General features: G+C 50.6%; 1 protein-coding gene across 5 annotated transcripts in view; it reads left to right on the top strand.

Annotated features, from left to right (window-relative positions):
* The window catches only part of CCDC88B (coiled-coil domain containing 88B), a 36,055-nt gene extending 14,628 nt beyond the window's left edge, over positions 1-21,427 (top strand). For 3 of the 5 annotated variants that reach the window (XM_082202036.1, XM_082202037.1, XM_082202038.1), the window contains 20 exons: positions 801-932; positions 1,243-1,367; positions 1,875-1,956; positions 3,678-3,836; positions 4,806-4,952; positions 5,620-5,758; positions 5,855-6,024; positions 6,732-7,607; positions 9,462-9,586; positions 10,106-10,229; positions 11,507-11,650; positions 11,818-11,979; positions 13,134-13,411; positions 14,197-14,340; positions 15,035-15,221; positions 16,504-16,649; positions 17,249-17,344; positions 18,549-18,694; positions 19,958-20,215; positions 20,946-21,427. In XM_082202036.1, coding sequence (XP_082058162.1) covers positions 801-932; positions 1,243-1,367; positions 1,875-1,956; positions 3,678-3,836; positions 4,806-4,952; positions 5,620-5,758; positions 5,855-6,024; positions 6,732-7,607; positions 9,462-9,586; positions 10,106-10,229; positions 11,507-11,650; positions 11,818-11,979; positions 13,134-13,411; positions 14,197-14,340; positions 15,035-15,221; positions 16,504-16,649; positions 17,249-17,344; positions 18,549-18,694; positions 19,958-20,215; positions 20,946-20,992 — 3,687 coding nt within the window. In that variant the 3' untranslated portion in view covers positions 20,993-21,427. Of the gene's footprint in view, positions 1-800; positions 933-1,240; positions 1,368-1,874; positions 1,957-3,677; positions 3,837-4,805; positions 4,953-5,619; positions 5,759-5,854; positions 6,025-6,731; positions 7,608-9,461; positions 9,587-10,105; positions 10,230-11,506; positions 11,651-11,817; positions 11,980-13,133; positions 13,412-14,196; positions 14,341-15,034; positions 15,222-16,503; positions 16,650-17,248; positions 17,345-18,548; positions 18,695-19,957; positions 20,216-20,945 lie in introns of those variants that run through there. The other 2 variants (XM_082202040.1, XM_082202039.1) reach the window with 2 other exon arrangements.
* The last annotated feature ends 848 nt before the right edge of the window (positions 21,428-22,275 follow it).

The following is a 22,275-nucleotide window of genomic DNA, read 5'->3' as shown; positions in this document are numbered from 1 at the left end:
GTGTTTGCCTGAGCTTGAGTCTGTACTAAGGATTCTGAGCTCCTGTGTTCTGATTCGATACATGATGTCCAATCACAGAACATTTCAGGATTTGGGCCTCTCCCATTGGCCCTTGAACTCTGAGTTGTGATTTGCAGCTTGGAAGTTTAGACAGCCAGTCACGTTGGGAGTGGGAGTGGCCCAGGCTTTCAGGAATGTATATAAGCAGTTGCTTTGCCCGTTTCCCAGTTATGTAGTTCAATAAAGGTTCTTAGGACTTGCCGATCACATGGTCGGCGGTTCGAATCCCCGCGGCGGGGTGCGCTACCGTCGTTCAGTCCCAGCGCCTGCCAACCTAGCAGTTCGAAAGCACCCCCGGGTGCAAGTAGAGTAATAGGGACCGCTTACCAGCGGGAAGGTAAACAGCGTTCCTTGTGCTGCGCTGGCTCGCCAGATGCAGCTTGTCATGCTGGCCACGTGACTCGGAAGTGTCTGCGGACAGCGCTGGCTCCCGGCCTATAGAGTGAGATGAGCGCACAACCCTAGAGTCTGGCAAGACTGGCCTGTACGGGCAGGGGTACCTTTACCTTTTAAAGGTTCTTGCTGTTCTTGCTGTGTCTTGTCTCATGGGAATCCACCTATACTTCAGCCGTCCTGCTGCATTTCAAGTTGATATTTTTTACGCCAGCGACAGGGCAGGGATGTCTTCACCAGATGCCCATAACCTTATTTAGTTTATCCCCTGAGGCAACTCTTGTGTGTCTCATATAAGAAGTCAGTGCCGCAGCATGTTCTCATGCACAACTTCCTCTCCTTCCCAGGTGACCCAGGAGCCCAAGAACATGGTGAGGCTGCAGTGGAAGGAACTGGGACCCCCCGAAACGGAACAGTTGCTCCAAAACGTGGTGTCTCGGATTCAAGAGCTGGTTCACGAGCGAGACGCAGGCTTGGAGGTGGGGGATGCAATGGGCTGTGTGTGGTTCTAATTCCCACACCTGAGCCCAGAGATGCCCTGGGATCTGTTTCAGCATCATGACACCCTGAATCTAGCCATGACTGGGGGCACACTCCCTCTAACTTCCATCCACACATGCAGAAGGCATGACCAGAGTTCAAGGACACATTCCAGCCAGGCAAAAACACTCAGGGAGTGGTGTTGACTGGGGAGAGTCCCAAGGGCCTGATGAACAGGCCTGGAGGGCCACATTTGCCTGCCACACTCTACCCACATGGCTTCATCCTTTACTCTATCTCCCTCTACAGAAATTGTGGGAGCTGCAGCAAGAACAGGAACGCCCCCTAGTCACCCCCCTGGAGGGCCACCGTCAACATCTTGGGGTGCAGCTTGCTGAATCTCGGGCCCAGGTGCGGCGTCTGCAGCACGAGCTGTGAGTGGAAGTGGGGCAGACATCTAAAAAAAAGTCAAGCATGGGGGTGGGCATCTGTGGGGCATAAAAAACAATGGGGGCCAAAGCAGTTCTAGAGAAGATAGGGGGGTTGGATTTTATTCTCCCACTTCAATTTCCCCACCTAACTCTGCAAGGGCATAAACAGGACCCTTTTATCTCCTATGAACATTTTGGGGTATCTGATGTAAGTTCTGAACAATGTTTTCTTTATTTGAAAAAAATGTGGCTGACTCCTATTTCTATGCTGGGGGCACAGTGTTTAGTTGATTACTCTGAGCTCTTTCCAGACGTCTATCAATTCTGTTGTGCATTTATGATGATTTGTGGTCACGGTGGCATTGGAGTGGTAATACGCAATCCAGCTCATTAACTCACCCAAAAATCTGACGTATGGTTTTCCTCTTAGAACGTTTGCAAAATAAAAACTCATATTTTTATTTATTAATAAATAAACAAAACAAAACTGTGCTGTTTCCCTACCCCCAGGGAAGAGAAGATGGAGGAGCTGTTAGATCAAGAGGATGAACGGAAGGATTTGGAGGGGCAGCTTCAAAAGATGCGGCAGGAGGTACTGCTAAAAAAGCCACGCAGGAGGCTGGAGTTGTCCTGGCACTGAGGAGCTGAAGGTGCACACTCTGGCTTATGCTATTGGCCACAGAATCAAGGGCCTCTGGGAGGCTGCACCCCCTGCCTCCCAGAAAGAGCTTCATGGCAAGGGGGGAGACCAGCCGGGCCCCATCCAACATCCAGTCCAGAACAACTGCAGGAAGCCGGAATTTTGTAATTAAGAACTGGTGCCTGGGTTTGATTTTCCTCCTCCTCCTCCTCCCTCCCCTCCCCTTTTCCTTGTGTGTCGTGTCTTTTAGATCACAAGCTTGAAAACTGCTTGTTATTGGTCACTGCAAGCCACTTCTAAGAACCCTTTCCCCCCTCCTTTCCCTGCTGCAGAGAGGGTTATAAATACTTTCAGTAAATAACTTCCTGCCTTTCCAAAACCACATCCTTCCGAGGTGGCTTACATCAAAAGACATTATTACGCTTGTAGTAAATGATACCAAAATATAACAGGCCACTGGGGTCCTTCACACTGGGCAGCTGGTGGGAGATGTGAAGGGGGCAACTCAGCTGGAACAGGAGCAGGTGGTGGCATCCTTCCCTCAGGGCAGCTGGTGATAGCTGGTATTGTGATGGGAAGGGCAGTGGGAAAAGCCCAGCGGGAGTAACTCCTGGTGCCTTCTTTCCCTGTCTCCCTTGTTTTAATAAACAAAAGCTGACCATTTAGGGATGAGGCCTGGAGAAGTTGGCAACCTTATTGAGGGCAGGATGAGTGAGAGCACTGGGCACATATTAAATATTGAAGAAAGCGCTGTGAGCACCAGTCACAAAATGGCTGTTGTGGGGCATGGTGCAGCATAGCGTAAAAAGGCGGCTGTGGGGCATGGCATAATGACTGCCCCATCTTAATGTACCCACCAGGTGTCCTGAAAATGGGACATCCTGTTTTTCCGTGCAAGATCGTGGCGGCCATTTTGGGTGCCGCAATTTTGCTCACTCTCGGGCTATGAAAAAGTGCTTTTGGGGGGCAAGAATCATAGAGTTGGAAGAGACCACAAAGGCCATTGAGTCCAACCCCCTGCCAAGCAGGAAACACCATCAGAGCACTCCTGACATATGGTTGTCAAGATTGTGACATGGGAAAAGTTGGATGGTATGTCTTACGGGACAGGAAAAAGAGGGTGAGGAGAACCAAATGGTGTAGGCATGCCCCTCCATCGGCTGCCCCATCGATGGTAGAAAAGGCGCCTGCATCTGCCACCACCACCTACAGAGAGAGAGAAGCTTTCTTTGCACTTCTCTTCTGAATGGAAAGGAAGGTGGAGGATCCAGTCCTGGCATCCAATGAAATGTGGGCATGCTTAAGGGGACGTGTTCAATGAAGGAGAGGCTGAGTCAGTGCAAACTGAGTAGGAAGAATATGTATTGTGGATTTTAAAGGGGATATTTGGTTAGATGTTTTGTGGGTGCCATAGGAGGTACTGGGAGGCACACTGGCATCTGTGGGTGCCACATAGACAAACCACAGCGTAGAATAGACCTGAGGTTTCCAGCTCTCTCCCCAGTCCTCTCCCTGCGAGGCTGCAGCTCTGGCAGGGACAAAATAGCATTTCTTGGGACCCTGCGTCCAAACAACCCCAGGTGGCTTATCCATACACCTTTGCCTCCTTGTGCCTAATTCACCTGCCACTCACCATGCCACTTATTTCTAACTTGTTCTCCTGCTTTCACCAGAACCGGGCACTGGTAGGCGAGGCCCGCCTGTCTGGGCTGTACCGGGATGAGCTGGACGCCTTGCGAGAGAAGGCCTTGCGGACAGAGCGGCTTCAGGCGGAGCTGGCAGCCCTGAGAGAGCGGCTGCCTGCCTTGGAGCAGTGCCGTGTCCAGCTGAAGGTAAGGTTGACAACTGGCCAGTGATCAGTTATCGAAAGGGTGTGTGTGTGTGTCCTTTCAGCCACATTCACACCACACATTTAAATCACTACAATGCCACTTTCAACATGGCTTCCCCCGAAGAATTCTGGGAAGTGTAGTGTGTTAAGGGTGTGGAGAATTGGTAGGCAATCCCCTATTCCCCTTGTGGAATGACAATTCCCAAAGTTTCCCAGGAAGAGGGACTATGCATGTGCATAGAAACTAACCTACTCTATGAAGGCAACATTTGCATTCAGTGCTCTGACCACTTACTCTTTGGCCCCGAAAAGTTGCCCCGAAGAGGATGCAGCCCTGATGCTGAACAAATGCCTCACCAGTGGCGTAGCGTGGGGGGTGCCAGGGGTGCCGGCCGCACCAGGCGCAACATTTGGGGGGGCGCGTTTGGCCGGCCCTCCTCGAGGAAGCAGGAACCCCACTGTCCTCGGACCTCCTCCGAAGCCTGGCGGTGGGGTGGAGAGACCTTCTCCCCGCGCCAGCCTTCGGATGGCTGTCCTGAAGACTTGTGGTGGGAGCAGTGGCGTAGCGTGGGGGGTGCAGGGGGGCCTGCTGCACCTGGCGCAACATCTGGGGGGGCGGAAGAGACTCGAGTGCTAAAATCCACAGGTTAGGGGGCGCAAATTACTTGCCTTGCCCCGGGTTAGGGGGCGCAAATTACTTGCCTTGCCCCGGGTGCCGAGAACCCACACTACGCCACTGTGCCTCACCCCTACCCAGGAGTAAAGCTCTGCCAAGGGCACTGCGGGTATTTAAAATGGTGGCTCCCAGACTCTCACTGGGAGCTGCCTGGAGCTTTATTGTCGCTTGCCCCTGCCAGCTAAGTCTACCTGAGTGGCATGGGCAGCGGGGGAGGCACTGACACAGGGCGGAAGAAGGGTCCCCAAACCTAGATCTGGCTGTGGTGTTTGATGAGCTGCTTTGGATGGGCAGGAGGAGCGTGAGTTTTCCCAGGCCTTGCTGGAGACAAAGGCCATGCTGGAAGGACAGCTGGAGGCTGCTCGCGCCCGGGGGAAGCACCTGAGCCAGCTGGAGAAGGAGAAGTTGCACCTGCAAAGCTACCTGAACGAGGCCCAAGAGGTGAGAGACCCAGGGGAAGCTGCTCCATATGGGCAAATGAGGCAATGCCCCCCCCCAACTTTCAACCACCCTGTGGAACGCCCTCCCATCAGATGTCAAGGAAATAAACAACTATCTGACTTTTAGAAGACATCTGAAGGCAACCCTGTATGGGAATTTTTTCATGTCTAATGTTTTACAATTTTTAATGTGCTGTAAGCAGGCCAGAGTGGCTGGGGAAACACAGCCAGATGGGCGGGGTATAAATAATAAGATTATTATTATTATTTTGCTCTGCCCTCAATCCTCCACCTGCCTGCCTTCTTGTTTACATCCAGTCTGAAGGGTGGCAGTGCCTGTCAGCTTCCTCCTCCTTAATCTCTGTGTTGTTGTTGTTGCTAATTGAAATTGTACACCGCCCTCCATCCGCGGTTCACAACTTAAAACCTTGTGTTGCCCCTTGTAGAACTCATCAGGGAGGACTAAACTAAAATGCACCAAATGTCATAACTTTTCCTGATGGGGATGTCACTCAATCTCCTTGATCATTTTTTGTTGCCCTTTCCTGAACCTTTTCCAACTCTTTGTGGTGAGGTGACTGGAACTGCAGCATGAAATTTAGCAACAAATTGATGTCCATGAAATACTGTACAGCGCCATGAAATTTAAGCATAGACTCTGTGCACAGGAACGGGACCAGCTCTACCAGCAGACGGAGGAGCTTCTAAGAGAAAACATGGCTCTTGAGAGGCAGCTGAGGCGAAGTTTAGCGGAGCCCATCAACATTCTCCGTGCGGAAGAACTAGAAGGTGACTGGGCCCCAGGTGGTGAGTGTGGCCTTGCCTTTCCATTTTCTAGCAAGATCCTCAGAGTCATTCTAGAGGCAGAAATGTATTCCCCCCCCCCTTCATCTGCTTCTCTAGGTCCTTCTGAAAGGCCTATTCTCTTGAGTGATGAGGTGAAAGAGGACATTGGTCGGTTGCTGACCCTGGAGAGGGAGAATCAGGATCTGCGCAGGAGGCTTCAGCAGGCCCTGGAGGATCCCAGCAAGTCTAGGAGTTTGGAACCAAAGAACGCAGCCCTTGATGGAGAGGTATTTATTTAGAGCATGTGGTACCCTGCTCTTCAGCCGAAAAGCCTCCCAGAGCACTGTACCTATAATCAACTAAAACAAGACAGTCCCTGCTCCTTCAGAAAGCTCCTCCTGTCCCTCGAGAACATGACATTTAACCCCAGACACATTGACAGTTTCCTGTTCCCTCTGATAATTTGGACAACCAACACCCTGAACGCTTTGTTTCCTGAGAAGTTGATGCAAATCAGTGGCAGTGGGCTTCCACTGACAGAGACTTAAGTACAGAAGGTGCCACAGCAGAAAAGGCCCTGCCCATCACCTGAGTTTCTGATAAAAGAGGCCCACAAAACGGGGCGTCCCCTAGCTGATCTTCAGGCATGGTGGGGCAAGGGGGGTGGAATATGGGGAGAGTTGTTTCTTAAAGACAGGGATGGGGATCGGGACAATTTCCAGGTGGCACACTAACAGGGGTTGCCATTGCAGCTTTCATGGGCACTGACATGCCCACCAGTATCTCAGAAATACACGATGCACAATAGACTGTTCCTGCTCAGTTCCTGTGTGTACCAGAGCTGCCACTTTGTGCTGTGCCACACCTTAACGGCAGCCATTTTGTGGCAGGCACCCACAGCCCTTTAGCAAAATGCCAAGCGTGCCCACTGGCCCGAAATGGTTGGCAGTCCCACTGTGCTAATAAATTTTGTCCTTTGATGTGCCCTGTCTAGCTCAAAGCGCTGCAAAGCGAGGTGCGGTCAGAGGCAAGCGAGCAGGCCTCGGACCCTGGAGGACATTTGCCAGAGGCCCAGAAGCGGCGAGAGAGCGAGGCCTTGGCCCCGGAAAGGCGGGAAAGCCAGGGCCCGAAGCAAGAGAGCGAGGCTCTTGGGTCGGGGACGGAGGCGGCCTTGCTGGAAGCCCGGACTTCTCTGAGGGAGGCCGAAAAGCTGCGGGAAGCGGAGTCGCAGCGCGTGTCGGGCTTGGAAGAGCGGCTGAGGAGCCTGCAGGACCTCCTGGAGAAGCGAGAGCGAGAGCGCGAGGGGTGGCGCTCGGAGACGGAGCGCCTGGTGGAGGAGGCCCAGGCCCTGGAGCGGGAGCAGGAAGCGCTGCGGGCCGGATCCCAGGCCTTGCAGGCCGCCGCCACCCAAGCCGAGCTGGAGCTGAGGGAAGCCCGGCAGAGCCTCCAAGGCGAGCGGCTGCAGGGGGCCCGGCTGGCCCAGAAGGCCCGGCAGGCGGAGGAGGAGCTGGGCGAGGCCCGGCGGGAGCTGGAGGCCCTGCAGCGCGGCCTGGAGCAGCACAAGGTGACTCTGGCTCAGGCGGAGGCCGAGAAGGCGGCTCTGGAGGAAATGGTGAGCCAGGCCGAGAGCCTGCGGCGGCAGCTGGAGAAAGACAGCCGGCGCCTCCAGGCCCAGGCGCAGGCCCAGGAGGAGGCCTTGGCGGCTCAGAGCCTGCGCCTCGTCCACCTCCAGGCCCAGAGCCGGCAGCAGGCGGCGGAGGTCAGCAGCCTGAGGGAGGCCGCCCAGCGTTGCGGGGAGCTGGAGCAGAAGGAAGCAAACCTGAGGAAGGAAATGGACGCCAAGCAAAAGGCTTCCGCCCTCCTGGAGGAGGTAAAAGAGAAACGGGATATGTTTTGTGGGTCAAGCAAGTATGAACGTAAGAGCTGGGATCAAGCCTCTCCCTGAGGCTCCTTAAACAAAAGTTAAAGGAACAGGTGTAAATGCCGTAAGTTAAGTAAGTAAGTAAAAAAACCAAATCCTTGCCCCATCAGGCTGCCTTTTAAGTACCCCACAATATCCACTTGGTCTGGGACGCTGTGGGAAAATTTAAATGGCAGCTCCCAGACATCCGCTGAGAACGTCCTGGTGCTTGTCTCTACCCCCAATGGTCACATCCGCACAACAAATGGCTCCCCCTCCCCTCTAGAATCCTGGAAACTGTGTTTTACCCTCACAAAGCCACAATTCCCAGGACTCATAACAAACTACAGTTCCCAGGATTCTTTAGGGCAAAGGCGTGCGTGTTAAAAGTGGGATAACAATGCTTTAAATAGATGGTGTGTACTCTGGTCAGTCATGTTCCCTGCTACAGTGAGATTATTTCTCAATATGCATCTATTGATACAAGCAAGTTAGCACATGCAAACTGCATGGAGATCTGTGTGCTCCTCTTCTCTGGCAGTGTGTAAGTAGCCGCCTTATTGTTGTGCACGCCATACACACAACATTTCTCCAAATTTCCCTGGCATTGTTTCCTGCCAGTTTAAAATACTTTGATTGCATATGTTACCGTAAGTGTTTTATCGTTTGGCTTTGCCCGCTAGAGGGCACTACAGGACAAGAACAGCCACAGAGGCTTTATAAAATAAAGCCAAGTAGATTAATTGTACCACTTTCTGGTGGACCACAGACGGAGCTTTGCTTGTTGCTGATCCTTTTGCAAAATAATGTGGGCAAATAGGGCTGTGTTTACCGTGCGCTCGCTTTGCTTCCGGTCCTGGCTTTTTAATCTGTGTTCACACAACTGTTGTCCAAAATGCATATTATATCCTGCACTTTGTTATGAAATACCACTGCTTGACGCATTGTTAAGAACATAGATATGTGAGAAGAGCCAGCTGGATCATGCCCATGGCCCAGTGGCGTAGCGTGGGGGGTGCAGGGGGGGCCGGCCGCACCGGGCGCAACATCTGGGGGTTAGGGTTAGGGGGCGCAAATCCACGGGTTAGGGGGCGCAAATCCACGGGTTAGGGGGCGCAAATCCACGGGTTAGGGGCGCAAATTACTTGCCTTGCCCCGGGTTCTGACAACCCACGCTACGCCACTGCCATGGCCCATCTAGTCCAGTATCCTGTTCCCACAGTGGCCAACCAGACACCTGTGGGAAACTCGCAAGCATGTCCCACGGACAAGAGCACTCTCCCCGCCTGCTGTTTCCAGCAACTGGTATTGAGAAGCATCACTGCTTCTGACTGTAGAGGCACAGCATACACATCATGGCTAGTAACCCTCGATAAATTGTCTTCTCTGCTAATTTGTCTAATCCTCTTTCAAGGCATCTAAATTAATGGCCATCAGTGTCTCCTGTGGGAGTGAGTTCCGTATAACTATGAGCTGTCCTATTTCACAAACCAGCTTCGCAACAATTTGGGTGGGTGGAACTCCACGCCCTTGTTCTCTGCAGCTAATCCAGGGCTCAGGGCCGGATTGAATAAACCTAATCGACAAAGTGAGGATGTTTTTTAGGCCTCAGTCCTAACCTCACTTACCCCTAGCCCATTTAATAATAATAACAGTAGTGTTGATGTAGAAACTACAACATATTAAAATAACAATACATTTGAACCGTAGACATAAGGTGACAGGTATGCATTGTAAGGGATCAGTGAACAGTGCAAAGAAACTGCTTCAAAGAACCCAAACCCCCTCGATTTCTCACCCTTCAAATGATGCCAATTGTTGCAGGAGCTCCAGAGGGAGAAGGCAAAGGGGAAGGAGAGGGAAGCCGTCTTGGCTCAGCTGAAGGAGCAGCTGCTGAAGAAGGAAGAGAGTCCACAGGCTGGGATGCAAAGCAGGCAGAAGCACCACAGGTCGGTTACCGAGTGGTGGCACAATTTAAGCTAGGGTTTTCAACTGTCCAGAATTCTTTGCATACCAGGCCAGAATTCTCCCAGCCAATTTCTGAAGAGGACAGCTGTGGATTATCCCTTGTCTGAATAAGTGAAACTAGTATGCCTCATACGCTTCTCCCCATATGAACCGACCTCGATGCTGTGATGATCCTCTGAGGCCCTCTGGACAAGAGTGTGGCAACATGAGAATGGGCCTTTTCTGCAGTGGCTCCCTGCTTGTTGAAAAAAAAGCCCTAATAATAATAATAATAATTAATGCAGGGTGTCTTCCAGATGTTTTGGACTAAAACTCCCATTATCCCTAGCTATTGGCTGTCCTGACTGGGCTGAAGGGAATTTTGGACTACAACTTCCATCATCTCTGGCTATTGGCCATGCTGGCTGGGGACGATGGGAAATGTATACCCCATGTCTGGAGGGTACCATGTTGGCAAGCCCTGGGATTAATGTATGTTTCCTGTCTTCCTGGCATTATAGTGAGGAAAACCAAAAGAGACCTACTAATGGGAAGATGATGGAACTGGAGGAGGAAAACAGCGCACTCAAGAGGCAGCTTGAGGAACTACGTGCCCTCAATCAGCAACACACAAACAACCATCAGGTGAGAACTTGGAAAGGTGTCCTTTCATCAGGGCACGTCTGGGCTCATGCCCAGCAACAGAATGAGGTGGTAGTGTCCTGACTTCAGAAGCGTAGACTGTACCACCACAAGAGGGGAAAGCTACTTTTGAATACATCTTCAGTGCAGGTTAGCATTAAAAAATGTGAGCCTGCCACCTACAGTCTGAAGTGGTGCAATCTATTTTACCTCTTGTTACCACCTTGTTTTGTCTCACGTGTAGCCCGGGCAAGGCTCATTCTAGGTTTGAGGGGACCCTACAGCTGGGGTTCGAATCCCCGCGGCGGGGTGCGCTCCCGCTGCTCGGTCCCAGCGCCTGCCCACCTAGCAGTTCGAAAGCACCCCCGGGGGCAAGTAGATAAATAGGTACCGCTTACCAGCGGGAAGGTAAACGGCGTTCCGTGTGCGGCTCTGGCTCGCCAGAGCAGCGTTGTCACGCTGGCCACGTGACCCGGAAGTGTCCCCGGACAGCGCTGGCCCCCGGCCAATAGATGTGAGATGGGCGCACAAACCCCAGAGTCTGTCAAGACTGGCCCGTTTGGGCAGGGGTACCTTTACCTTTACCTTTACAGCTGGGGTGAAGAATGTCAGTCCCAGGGGACAAATGTGGCCCTCCGGGCCCCTATATTTGGCCCTCATGGCTTTCCTCTGACAACACCGTCTCCTCAGCCACATTCATTCTCCCAGCCACACGCCTCACCGGCCTTGTTTCATGCCTTCCTTGAGTGCTTTTGCCTGGCTGGAATGTGTCCTTGAACTCTGATAATGCTTCTTAGCTTCCCTGGATGTGTGTGAGAGAGTGTGTAGAAACTAGCCTACTGTACAAAGGGAAAATTTACATTCATTGCTCCGCCCACTTTTGCTCCTGGCCCCTCCCACCAAAGGCATGTGGCCTTTAGAAGGTTGCCCAGAAGAGAATGTGGCCCTCATTCTGAAAAAGTTTGCCCATCCTTGCCCTAAGGAGAGACGGCATTCTGTGGTTTTAGTGTGCTGGGTGGTTTGGAGCCACCATTTCAATATCCCTCAATGCCCTTGTCATGGGATCATTGTAGGAAACTGAAATGATACACAGCTGCCAAGTTCAGATAGTCTACCTGGGGGCAATCGATGGCCCAGTTATGGAGCCCTGGCAGCTCCTGAGGATGTTGTGTGTGGGTATCGGCTGGGCCTGAGCCCAGGCCTCAACCACTGCAGTGCAATTCCCCTCAGGCACAGAGGTTAGTGTTCCCCAAAACTAGACTTTTGTTTTCTCTCCCCAGGCAAAGAGTGGCTTTATTGTTCCTTTGGAGGAGCCGTCTGTGACCCAGGAGGGACAGAGTGAACATAACCCAGGCCCATTGCCACTCCAGGCTAATGCCAGAAACGAGGCCCTGAGTGCGAGACTCATTGAAGTGGAACGCAAGGTGAGCAGACGGCTACGACGGGAGTTGCGGTACAAAACCTCTGGAGGGCCCCAGATCGGTGGATGCTGGTCGAGGTCCAGTGCTATATGTCTTTGGGGAGATCACCTGTGGAAGGCCTTCCAACTTTGCTACCCCATACCAATTTCACCCGGGTGCTGCCTTTACAGAACGCCGTTCTGCAGGCCGAGAAATCGGCACTAACCGAGCGTCTCGCCCAGCTGGACTCGCAAGTCAGCAGCCTGCAGGTGGCGCTGCTGGGGCTGCGGGGCCAAAGCTCCGATGCGAAGGAGGAAAGCGGGAGGTGGCAGGCTCAGAACAGCGCACTGCAGGTAAGCACCCCTGCCTCTTCTGCCCCTGGGATGGGAGCTGATTCCTGGGAACACGGATCCAGGTCTTCCCACCTTCTCAAGTCCATGGAGCACAGGAAGACCCTTGACTTATATATTACACACCTAGTAGATGCTGCTGCCTGTGGGTTAATTTCTGCTGCAAGTTCCAAAGATCTCAGAAGCTCCCTCTGTAGTAACTTGGAGTGGGGCTTTTAGGGTGGCTGCCTCGGTTCTGTGGAATAGCATCCCTGTCGTGATAAAACAGGTAAGCCACTACCTGCACTTTCTGGAAGCAACTGAATACAATTTGGTTCCAACAGGCTTTCCCAGCCGAATAAATGGGTCTTCACCACAAGCGTCTACTTAGACAGGGTTTTGTTCTGAATGTATCCACTTTTTTGCATTTTAAATTGTTCTTAATTACTTCATGTGAAAATTGGCGTGAGCCAGTTGTTTAGAAGACGATTAAAAAATCAATGGTAATAATAATGCCGCACACCACCCCTGTCTTCAAGCTGTGCAAGATTCCAGGAGGTCCAGGCGCTTACCCAGGGTTTGTATTTCCTTTGGAATTATGTATATTGGAGACATATCTTTATTATATATGGTTTATTTACACATATATGCAGCCTGAGCCCACGATGGTGGGGCTCACAGCATTAACACCTCAGAAAGTCTTGCTTCTCCCATAGCCACAGGCTTGGATTCAAGCAGAAAATCCAACATGTCTTTCACTCTCAGGCTAAAAGGAGGGGGAGCGGAGCAAAGAAATGAGTATAATAAAAGCAAAAAGCAACAGAGAAGAAATATGAATAAAAGTGACTTCCAACTATCCATTTTTCAGTTGTAACTGAAAGTGTCTCCATGATAATCCCGAATGGCGTCCTGTTCTTCCTCCCTCTGCTAGCTGATGGGGCAAACTGTAGTTCCTGTGATTCTTTGGGGAGGGAAATATGCTTTAAATGTATGCTGTGAACGTAGCCTACGGTTGCTATTCTATATATACTTAACAGAGAGTGAATCAGCTGAATTTACTTGTTCAGGATTGTATGAGCAATTGTCATTGGATTGATTAAATCTCCCTGCCCCAAGGAGCTTACAATGTGCCTGTCTCTCTCTCTCTGGCTCTCATATCTCTGTTGCAATCCTGGCAGGTGGAGGCAGCTTCTCTGCGTTCCCAGAAGACACTACTGGAATCCCAGCTCCTGGAGCTGCGGCAGAGGCTGTCTGTCCTGGAGGCAGAAGCCCGGGGTGCCCAGCAGGAGAGGGAGGAGTGGCGGGGGCGCTACGATGCCCTCCTGCGTGATCACGACCGCCTGACGGTGCTGCACGAGAGGCAGGGATCTGACCTGGAGGGGTTGCTGGGGAAACATGCCAGCCTCAAGGGGGCGCTGCGTAGCCTGGAGCAGGAACACCGTGACCTGCAGGGCAGGTAAATCTGGGACAGGGAATCTGTAAGTTGTTGGTGTGTGGGGGAGGGGGTCTATTTCTATTTATTTCTCTATTACATTTATATCCCACCTTTCGTCCAAGGAGTTTGAGGTGATGTATGTGGTTCTTCCTCTCCCCATTTTATCCTCACCTGTGAGGCAGGTTAGGGCCAGTGATGAGCCAAAAGTGGATTGAACTATGTGACTTTTACCTCCATACAGTCAGCTATATTCTAGATGTGCCAATTTATCACAGTTTGAGGAGACATTCCAGCTGGGGAAATGTCCTTGAGGAGGGGGTGGAGCAATACTGGAGAGGAGGTGTGGCTTGTGTAGAGAGTCCTGAGGGCCAGATATAGATGTCTGGAGGGCCGCATGGGGCCCCTGGTCCTGAAGTTCCTCATCCTTGCTCTAAACCACAGGCAACACTACGTGTTCATTATATTTATAACCTATCATTATGAATAACAGGTAGCCGCTGATAGCCTTATCCTCCATGAATTTGTGTAATCCCCTGAGAACAGAGATGGAGAACCTGTTGAACTCCCATCAGCCCCCTTCAGCCAGCAGGGGATGATGGGAGTTGTAGTCCTAACAGCATCTGTAGGGCCACAGATTCCCCACGCCTTAGGAGAACGTGAGAGAATGATTTCTTTGGAACCAGAGTGCTGAGCAGAAATAACAAGAAGCAACATAACCCCCAGTGTTTTTCATTTTGCGGGGAGCACAAGGCCTTTTCCTAAATAGCACATCTGCCTAAGTCAAACCCAGCCTTCTCCTCCCGCAGGCACAGTGAGCTGCTGGGGCAGAAAACTGGCCTTGAGCAGCGGGAGGAAGCACTTCGGGGGCAAAAGGAGCGGCTGGAGGAAGCTGAACGACAGCACCGGGAGCTGGCAGCACTGCATGGGCACCTCGAGGAGGAGCATGAGCGGTAAGGAGGGTGTGTCTGCCAGGGGTGAAGGTGGGAGCCAGCCCTTGTGGGCATGCCCCAAACCTGCCGATACTTATTATGTAGCAGTGGACAACTGGATCTGGCTGGCAGGCCAAGCTCTTTCCCCCTTCACCCTCACTGGCCAAGTTAGATAGGTGGGTGTAGCTGCCCACCTGTCAATTGCCGGAGTGCCTAATGATATCAGGTGACCTGTTTGACCACCATCTTTTATTTACACCTGCGCAGTATTGAGGAAATGGGGTGAGCTTGGTACTAGGGTATGGTTACCAGACATCCCCGTTTCTTGGGGACCGTCCCCCGATTTACAAATCTGTCCCTGGACAAAATGTGTCCCCGGAAGGTGGGAAGCAGGGCCAGCGCAGACCGTGGCCTGGGGACAGTCCCGATGGCCAGATAGAGAGGCCTGGGTGGCCACATTTGGCCCCCAGACCTGAGTTTCCCCACCACTGGATAAGCCAAGGGGACAAGGACCTCCTTTGTACACGGCAAGCACTCTGTGACACTCCCAGCCATCTACTCTGGGATAGCTCAGTTGGTAGAGCATGCGACTCAATCTCAGGGTGGTGGGTTCAAGCCCCACGTAGGGCAAAGAGTCCTGCATTGCAGGGGTTGGACTAGATGACCCTTGGGGTCCCTTCTAACTCTACAATTGCATGATTCTATTATTCCCCAGGGTGAAGCAGGCATTGGGCCGGACAGAACGTGAACGGGACGACCTCCAGGGAGAGCTTCAAGGAATGAAGAACCGGGTGACCAGCCTACAGCTGGAGCATGCGAGGCTGGAGGCTGAGAGCAACGCCCTGAAGGAGCAGAACCAGCAACTGGACACGGCGCTAGGGCGCCTGAGCACCCAGTGTGAAGTAAGGATACCTTCCCTATCCCCTCCCCTTATACATCACACACATCTTCTGGCCTAGTCCATGTCTGCAGCAGATCAAGTGGGAAAGCTGTACCTTGACTGTAACCACTGAGAATGCTGGTTATAATATGTGGGAATACCTTTTGCTACTTTCATGTGAAGCAGGCATATGTTACAGCCAGCATCTTCTTAAAAAGAGGCATCCCCCAATGTCTCACCCACAGGAGGGAATGCCTCTATTCAAAAGTAGTTCATTCTCTGCATTTGGACACCTCTTAGATTATAACCAAATCTCAAATTGATGGTTCCTGAGATCGGGGAGCAGGTTTTCCTGTGTTTGGATACAGCTGGGTGGGTGCCATTTTGAATCAAGATGGAGGACTGAACCTTTCAAAACTGCACTGATTTGGGGGTTTCTTAGAATTCCTAGTGTGGGTGGGGCTGGGGCAAACATGGGTGGACTAATGGACGGGGCTGTTGCCCTTTGTACAGTAGCCTCAATTCTAGCCATGCAGAAGTCAGTGGTTTCTACAGCCACCCATCTCTCCAGCCTCCGTGCAGATAGGCAAGCAAGAAGCATTGTCACAGTGCAAGAGCACATTCCAGGCAGACAAAAATGAAACTGAGGAAGGAGCAGAGCAGAACCAGCAAGGGGAGTGGCCTGGAGAGTGGGCGTGGCCTAGCAGGGGCAGGCTTTGGTCTTCCAAATTCAAGGCCAAAATTCAGCACCTCTATTGCCTTTTGCCTTCCATTCTGCTCAGTTAACTACCATAGTTGCAACACCCTGCTACGCCCCCTGAGTTCAGCGCCCAGTGCAGTGGAACTGGTCACACTGCCCTAAATTTGCCTCTGGGCCTAGTTGCAAGGGCCATATAAAGGGGTCTTGATGGCCGCATGAAGTTGCATGTGTCTGAATATTTAGATTTTTGAGGGCTTACATCCAATATATATACTGCTAATAAAGACATGGAGGGATGGAGAGGACATGTCCACACCTCAGTAGCGTAGAAACCCCTCACATTGTCATGGTGCATTCCTGCATCACATCATTCCTAGCTGAGGCAAGGAAATGGTGTGCTGACATCACAACAAAGGTGAGCATCCTCACACATGACAGGAGCAGTTCCCTTTTCAGCAGAATCCCTGTGCCAGCGTAGCAAGTTGAGTCAGCTTGTGGAGTTGGTAGCATGTGGGGTGTTGTGCATTGTGTGTTTGTTAACAGGTGGGTGTTAATTCCACCCGTTAACGGGATGCTCTTTCTCCCCACCTCCCACAACCCGTAGCTGCTGGCCCAGCTGAAAGGGAACCAGGAGGAGGAGAACCGACACCTTCTTCAAGAGATTCAGGTGCTAAGCCGGGAGAACAGACGCCTGCTGGAGCACAGCATGGAGAGCCGGGAGCATTTCCAAGAGGAGCAGCGCCAGTACCTGTGAGTGGGAGACAACCCACCTGTGAAACAAGTAGAGACAGGTGCTAAGTATAATGAATAAATTGTAGCTGATTGATTGATGTATGAATGAAATCTGTGGGGAACCTCTTGCCCACATGCCAAATTAATGCATGCCACTAAAACAAGTGGAAATAGACCTAAAGCTACGGTAGTTATTGATTAAAGGAATAGAGCTGATCAGTTGATGAATAAATTCAATTTGCCAAGCAGGCATGGGAAAGCGCTAGGCCAATGGTCAGATTTGGCCCACCAGGGGTCCTGATTTAGCCCACAAGACCATTTCCCTCCACGTTTGTCATTTAAAACTGTAGCTGCAAAAGAACAGCCCTTAGAGAGTTGTTCCTGATTGTTTCTTTGCAAGTGTGGGTTGCCTTCAGTGCTGATTAAATTGAGTGCCAGATGCAAGTGTGTGACATCGGGTAGCTGATAGCTGTGTGGCTCTAGGAGATGCATGCACATCCAAGACAAGAACTCCATAAGGGCCTCCTCTGAAGTTTTCTGCGCTGTCCTGAACACCTCCAGCACCCCCTGCAGCCTGGAGGACCTTGGCATTAAATCCCACTCGGTTTCCTCCTTAGAGACAAACTGGGCGAGCTGCGTCGGGAGAAGCAGAAGCTGGTGGAGAAGATCATGGACCAGTACCGGGTGCTGGAGCCAGCACTTCCTCGTGGCAAGTAAGTCCAAGAATAATTTGGCAACTTCTAGTCCCTGGGGTCTTCATAAGAACCCTTAATGCATCAGCCCCCTCCAGCACAGCTAATCTGGAGGGATTGACAGGTTCCCCAACCTTCTGTTCTAAATCCTAGTGCTACACAAATTTTTAAGGTGCACACATAGCGGACACCACCCACCCCACGCACAGAAAACGAATCCTTCACCCTTCAAAAATTAGGAAATATTTCCGGGGGGAAATAAATACTTTATTTGAGTTCATAGAGCAATCCTGAAGCCATCTTGACTCTTAATGAACCCAAATATTTTCTATGGAGTAGAAGGAAGTATCTTGGAAAAACATTTCCCAATAGTTCTTTTCACTTAAAAATCCTACAAATCCTTCAAATAGATAAACTTATCACTAGAATGGGTAGGCCTGTGGCAATGGATTCAAGAACTGAGATATTTACCATTTCAAAAGAATGGGCCGGGCTGGCTAGGAAAAGGCAATCAGCAAGCATTATCAGGTGTCTTGACAGACAGGAGACAAGTGACACACTCAAATTTCTGTTGTAGACCCGCCTCTTTCTATGACACTCATATGATGCTTTTGAGTGGTTTTAGGCTGAGGGTTGGGTAATTTCTAACGTCTTTAAAAGTTGCCACATACCTTTGTTCTGGATTCTCGCCTCCTTGCAAGGCAGGGGGGGGACTCTATTTCAACAGAAAACAAAGATCAGCCTTGCATTTTTCAATTGTTTCTTGCCTCTACTCTTTCTTCTCTGACCTACAATGATATTGGGTCCCTTGATGGGGAGTTGGGCTGTAAAAGCTAACCCCAATGTTTTCTTATATCACTAGCAGAGCTTGTGACAAGCATGCTCCAATTGGCTAATTCTTCACCCTCCCAACACATACCAGATTAAAAAAGGGCCATTCTTTATTCTCTCTTATTCCAAGGATAATCTTGTGGGGCTCTGATACAGCTTCTGATTATGCCAGAGATAATATAGCCATCGTGACTAGTAGATGTAGCTGTATTTTAAAGTCATCCAAACTAGTGACTGTCACTTACAACTTCTTGAGAGAGCCAGTTCCATAGTCCAGGGATGCACTGAGTGTAGAAGGTCCTTCCTGTTAACTGACCAAAACACCCCATCCTTTAGCTTACCTTTTCCTTTCCTCTTCGCAACTCTTTTATCTCACCTGCTTTTTACCTCACAGGAAGAGTAACTGGATTGCTGAGAAAATACGGAAGCTGGTGAAACACCGTCGGGAAGCCCCCCATGAGCAGCTGCGCCCCATGGCTGAGGGGGCTGGGAGCAGCGAGAGCCTAACAGGGCAGGATGGACGTGGGGCTGATGGAACAGGTGAAGGAAGGGAGGAGAAAGCCGTGGCAGGGGCAGTGGAGAGGTTTTCGCTCTCGGCTTTCACTAGTATATTTGAAGGCATGGGGGCAGAAGTGGTGGCTCTCTGGAACCAGGGAGGAGGAACCTCAGTCCCAGGGGCCAAACACAGCCCTCCAGGCCTCTCTGTCTGGCTCTCAACAACTCTGTCCAGGCCACAACCCTCTTTGAATGGTTTTGCCTGGCTGGAATGTATCCTTGAACTCTGATAATGCCTACTGCTTGCCTGAGAAGGGTGTGTGAATGGGTGTGTGTAAAGCAGCCTAATGTATTATAAAGGAAGATTGACATCTGTTGCTCTCCCCACTTTTGCTTTTGGCCCCAAACACCACTGGCATGACCCCCGCCGCTCCAAGCAGGTTGCTGGAAGGGAATACAGCCTTCAGGCTGAAAAGGATCCCCCCTCCTGCTCTAGAATGGTGTTGGACTACAACTCCCAGCATCCCTGACATCTGCCATGTTGGTTGGGACTGCTAGGAGCTGGAGTCCAACAACATCTGGAGGGCCCACAGGTTTCCTGTGCCTGTTTTAAGGTATTTTTGTTTCCTTTTTATAATTGTGTAAGCTCTCCTGGCAATGTTTTTAGACCAAAGGGCAATCAATGAATGGAAGAAAGGAATTAGGACCACAGGCAGAGATGCTTTTATTCCAGGATCATAACCGCACAAGCATGGAATTTTATGTTGTGATCAGAATTCACCCTCCCAAAAATTGTAGCTTTCAGTTATTTTAAACAGACAGTGCAAGTTTCTAGCCCAGGAGGCTAAGATATTCGGTGCTCCTTCTTTTCGACAATTAAATAAATAAATAATTCTTGACATTTTTTGTTGTAATAATATGTTTTTAGCCCGTATGCCACCTTGTGAAATTTTATATAGGAGTGCAGCTTATGAATATTTAAACAAAATTTAAAATAAATCATATGAAATGCAGAATAAATGATGCAGATTAACAAAACATTATACAGATTGGCATAATGTAAACAAGGTTGAAGAATTTTCTTGATGCAGGATTTATTTGTGGAGCAAAGTGTTTATTGTTGTTTTTAAAAAGCCTTTTAGTGTTGTATTTCAATTTCTTGTGAAGGGTGGGTGAGTAATCAAATGGTTATTAATTATGGAGCCTTGCAGAGAGGTTTGGGGCTTCTCTCTCTTGGGGCACAACCTGCCCAGCTCTGCTGTCTCCTGACTTGCCTCTTTTCTCCTCTTAACCCCGCTCCCCTCAAAGTTTCCAGCACCCCCAGCTCACCAGCCCCTCTCCGCAAAGCAAGCAGCACCCTCAGTGTTTTGGATGGCCAACAGACGCCCTTCCGCCGCCATAGGCTGAGCTCACGGCTGCCTGCGGTGGAATGCCCAGGAGAAGAGCAGGACACCCCTCGCCAGCGCTTCCGCCAGCGCCGTCTTGGAATGCTGGGGGGTTCCGTCGAAGAAGCTGCGGCAGAGTGGGAAGTTCCAAGCCAGACTTCCAAGAGCGACAAGGAGAGAGGTGAGATGAGAGAGATGGGGTGGGGAGAGCCCGTGGGCATAGCCGGGGGGGGGCACCTGCCCCCTAAATCAATACAAAAAAAAATATTGGCTATGCCCATGGGAGAGCCTATGCAAAGGGATGGGTAGGTCTGCATTTTGGGAAAGTGGGCCTTATTTTTGCTCAGGACCTCCAAATCAGCTTTGGTTGCGTAACCTGAATTCACTGTTAGGTGATGGAATCTCTCACTTGGGAATAGTGACAATCTGGAAAGGCCCGGATCCTTTTAAGTGGAGGTGCTGGTGGTGGAACCTAGGACCTCCAGCATGAAAAGCAGGTCCTCTGGCAAGAAATTTGTGGTTCCTTTGCAACTGCTGTTTTCTGAATGTGTTAGGAGATGCTCATAACAAATAAATCCTTATTTTTTACCAAATTTAGGCCCCTGAACCCTAGAGCAGGGGGTAGGGATCAAAAGTATAAGAAGATAGATAGATTTTCTAATACACATAAAGCAATAATAATAACAACAATAAAGGAGAAAAAGAAGAGATCAAAGCAAGAAAATAAAAAAGGATACGAGGCTGTAATAAATATTTTCACGGAATCCTAGAACTGTGGAGTTGGAAGGGAATCTTGCTCACATCCATCCCTGTGTGGGCTCAGACTTCTGGTTAATAGCCAGATGGACTCACCCATTGCCCCACAAAGCTTCTGCAATTCATTGTGTGTTTTTTTGTTTTGGTTTTCTCAGGGCCGCCACTGGGTGAGGAGGAACAAACCCCTGAGCGTCCATCGTGATGTTGTGGACGAAGAGGGCTCACCCTCTCAGATTCTCCAAACCTGAACTGATGTGAACATCCTATTGGAACGAAGGGGAGGCATTAAATGAATGCAAAGCACAGGGTGTCATTTGGGTGGGTTCACAGATTCCTATGAGCAGTGGGGCTGTCAGGACAGGAATTTGGGGCAGACATCCAGGTCCCCACTCAGCCAGATGATCAGGAGCACTCTCCCTCCCCTCAACTGCAGCAGGGCTACTGGATCGCTGCATTTTGAAGCATGTGATGTAATACCCTCTAAAGAAGGTGACCCAGTTTGAACAGCAGGTGTGGGGAGGGGCTGAGTCTGAGCATCTGCAACCATAGATGTATGTAATACGTATGAAGGGTGAAGGGCCCGAATTGTTGCAGTTAAGTAATGTATTTAAAAATAAAGTTTATGGTTATTTATCAATCCAGTCTTTCTGGGAGTGGAATGTGAACAGCACAAAACGCCGCATTGGTTTAGCACCATGATGTTGCAGGGGGTGCGTGAGATCATTTTCCCACAAAAGAAGCAGGGCCGGCCCAAGCATTTGGGAGAGTGAGGAGGCTGGTTTAGCGTGCCACAAAAGAGCAGCAAACTCTTATTTATTAGTAGTAGTGCATTTTTACTGCCAGGGAATGGGAGAGGAGCTCACAAAGGTGCCAACTTATTTTGCCTTTGGTAACATAACACCTTGGCTGATGTCCCTTCTACGTTTCACATTTAAAGTAGCGTTATATTACATCGACAGGGAAGAGCTGTTCCTATGTTCCCATGTCTTCAGGGAATGCCCGTAGCTCAGTGGCAGAGCATCTGTTTTGCATGCAGAAGGTCCCAGTCTCAGTCCCTGGCATTTTCAGGTCAGTCTAGCGGGGGGAAATCCAGTTGAAAATCCTGGATGGCTGCTGCAAATCAGCTTGGCAGGAATGTGTCCTTGAACTCTGCTAATGCTTCTTGCTTTCTTGCATGGAGAGGATAGAAATGGTGTGTGTGTGAGAGAGAGTATGTATAGAAACTAGCCTGCTGTATAAAGGTAAAATGTGCTTTTAAAACAACTGAGAGTTGGAAACCCTGCCTGACCTGTGGCACATAACCCAGAGATCAGTCTGGGCTGGTGCTCATTGAGTCTGGTGGTGTGGAAGCCAACAGCAGGGGGCACCAGAGCCAATGATAAAAAGGTAAAGGGACCCCTGACCATTAGGTCCAGTCGTGGCTGACTCTGGTGCTCATCTCGCTTTATTGGCCGAGGGAGCTGGCGTACAGCTTCCGGGTCATGT

The sequence above is a fragment of the Podarcis vaucheri genome (assembly GCF_965113315.1).
Source record: "Podarcis vaucheri genome assembly, chromosome: 16".
In the NCBI taxonomy this organism is placed as follows: Eukaryota; Metazoa; Chordata; class Lepidosauria; order Squamata; family Lacertidae; genus Podarcis; species Podarcis vaucheri.
Note: the sequence above shows the minus strand (reverse complement) of the source record. Positions and strands in the feature narration are given on the sequence as shown.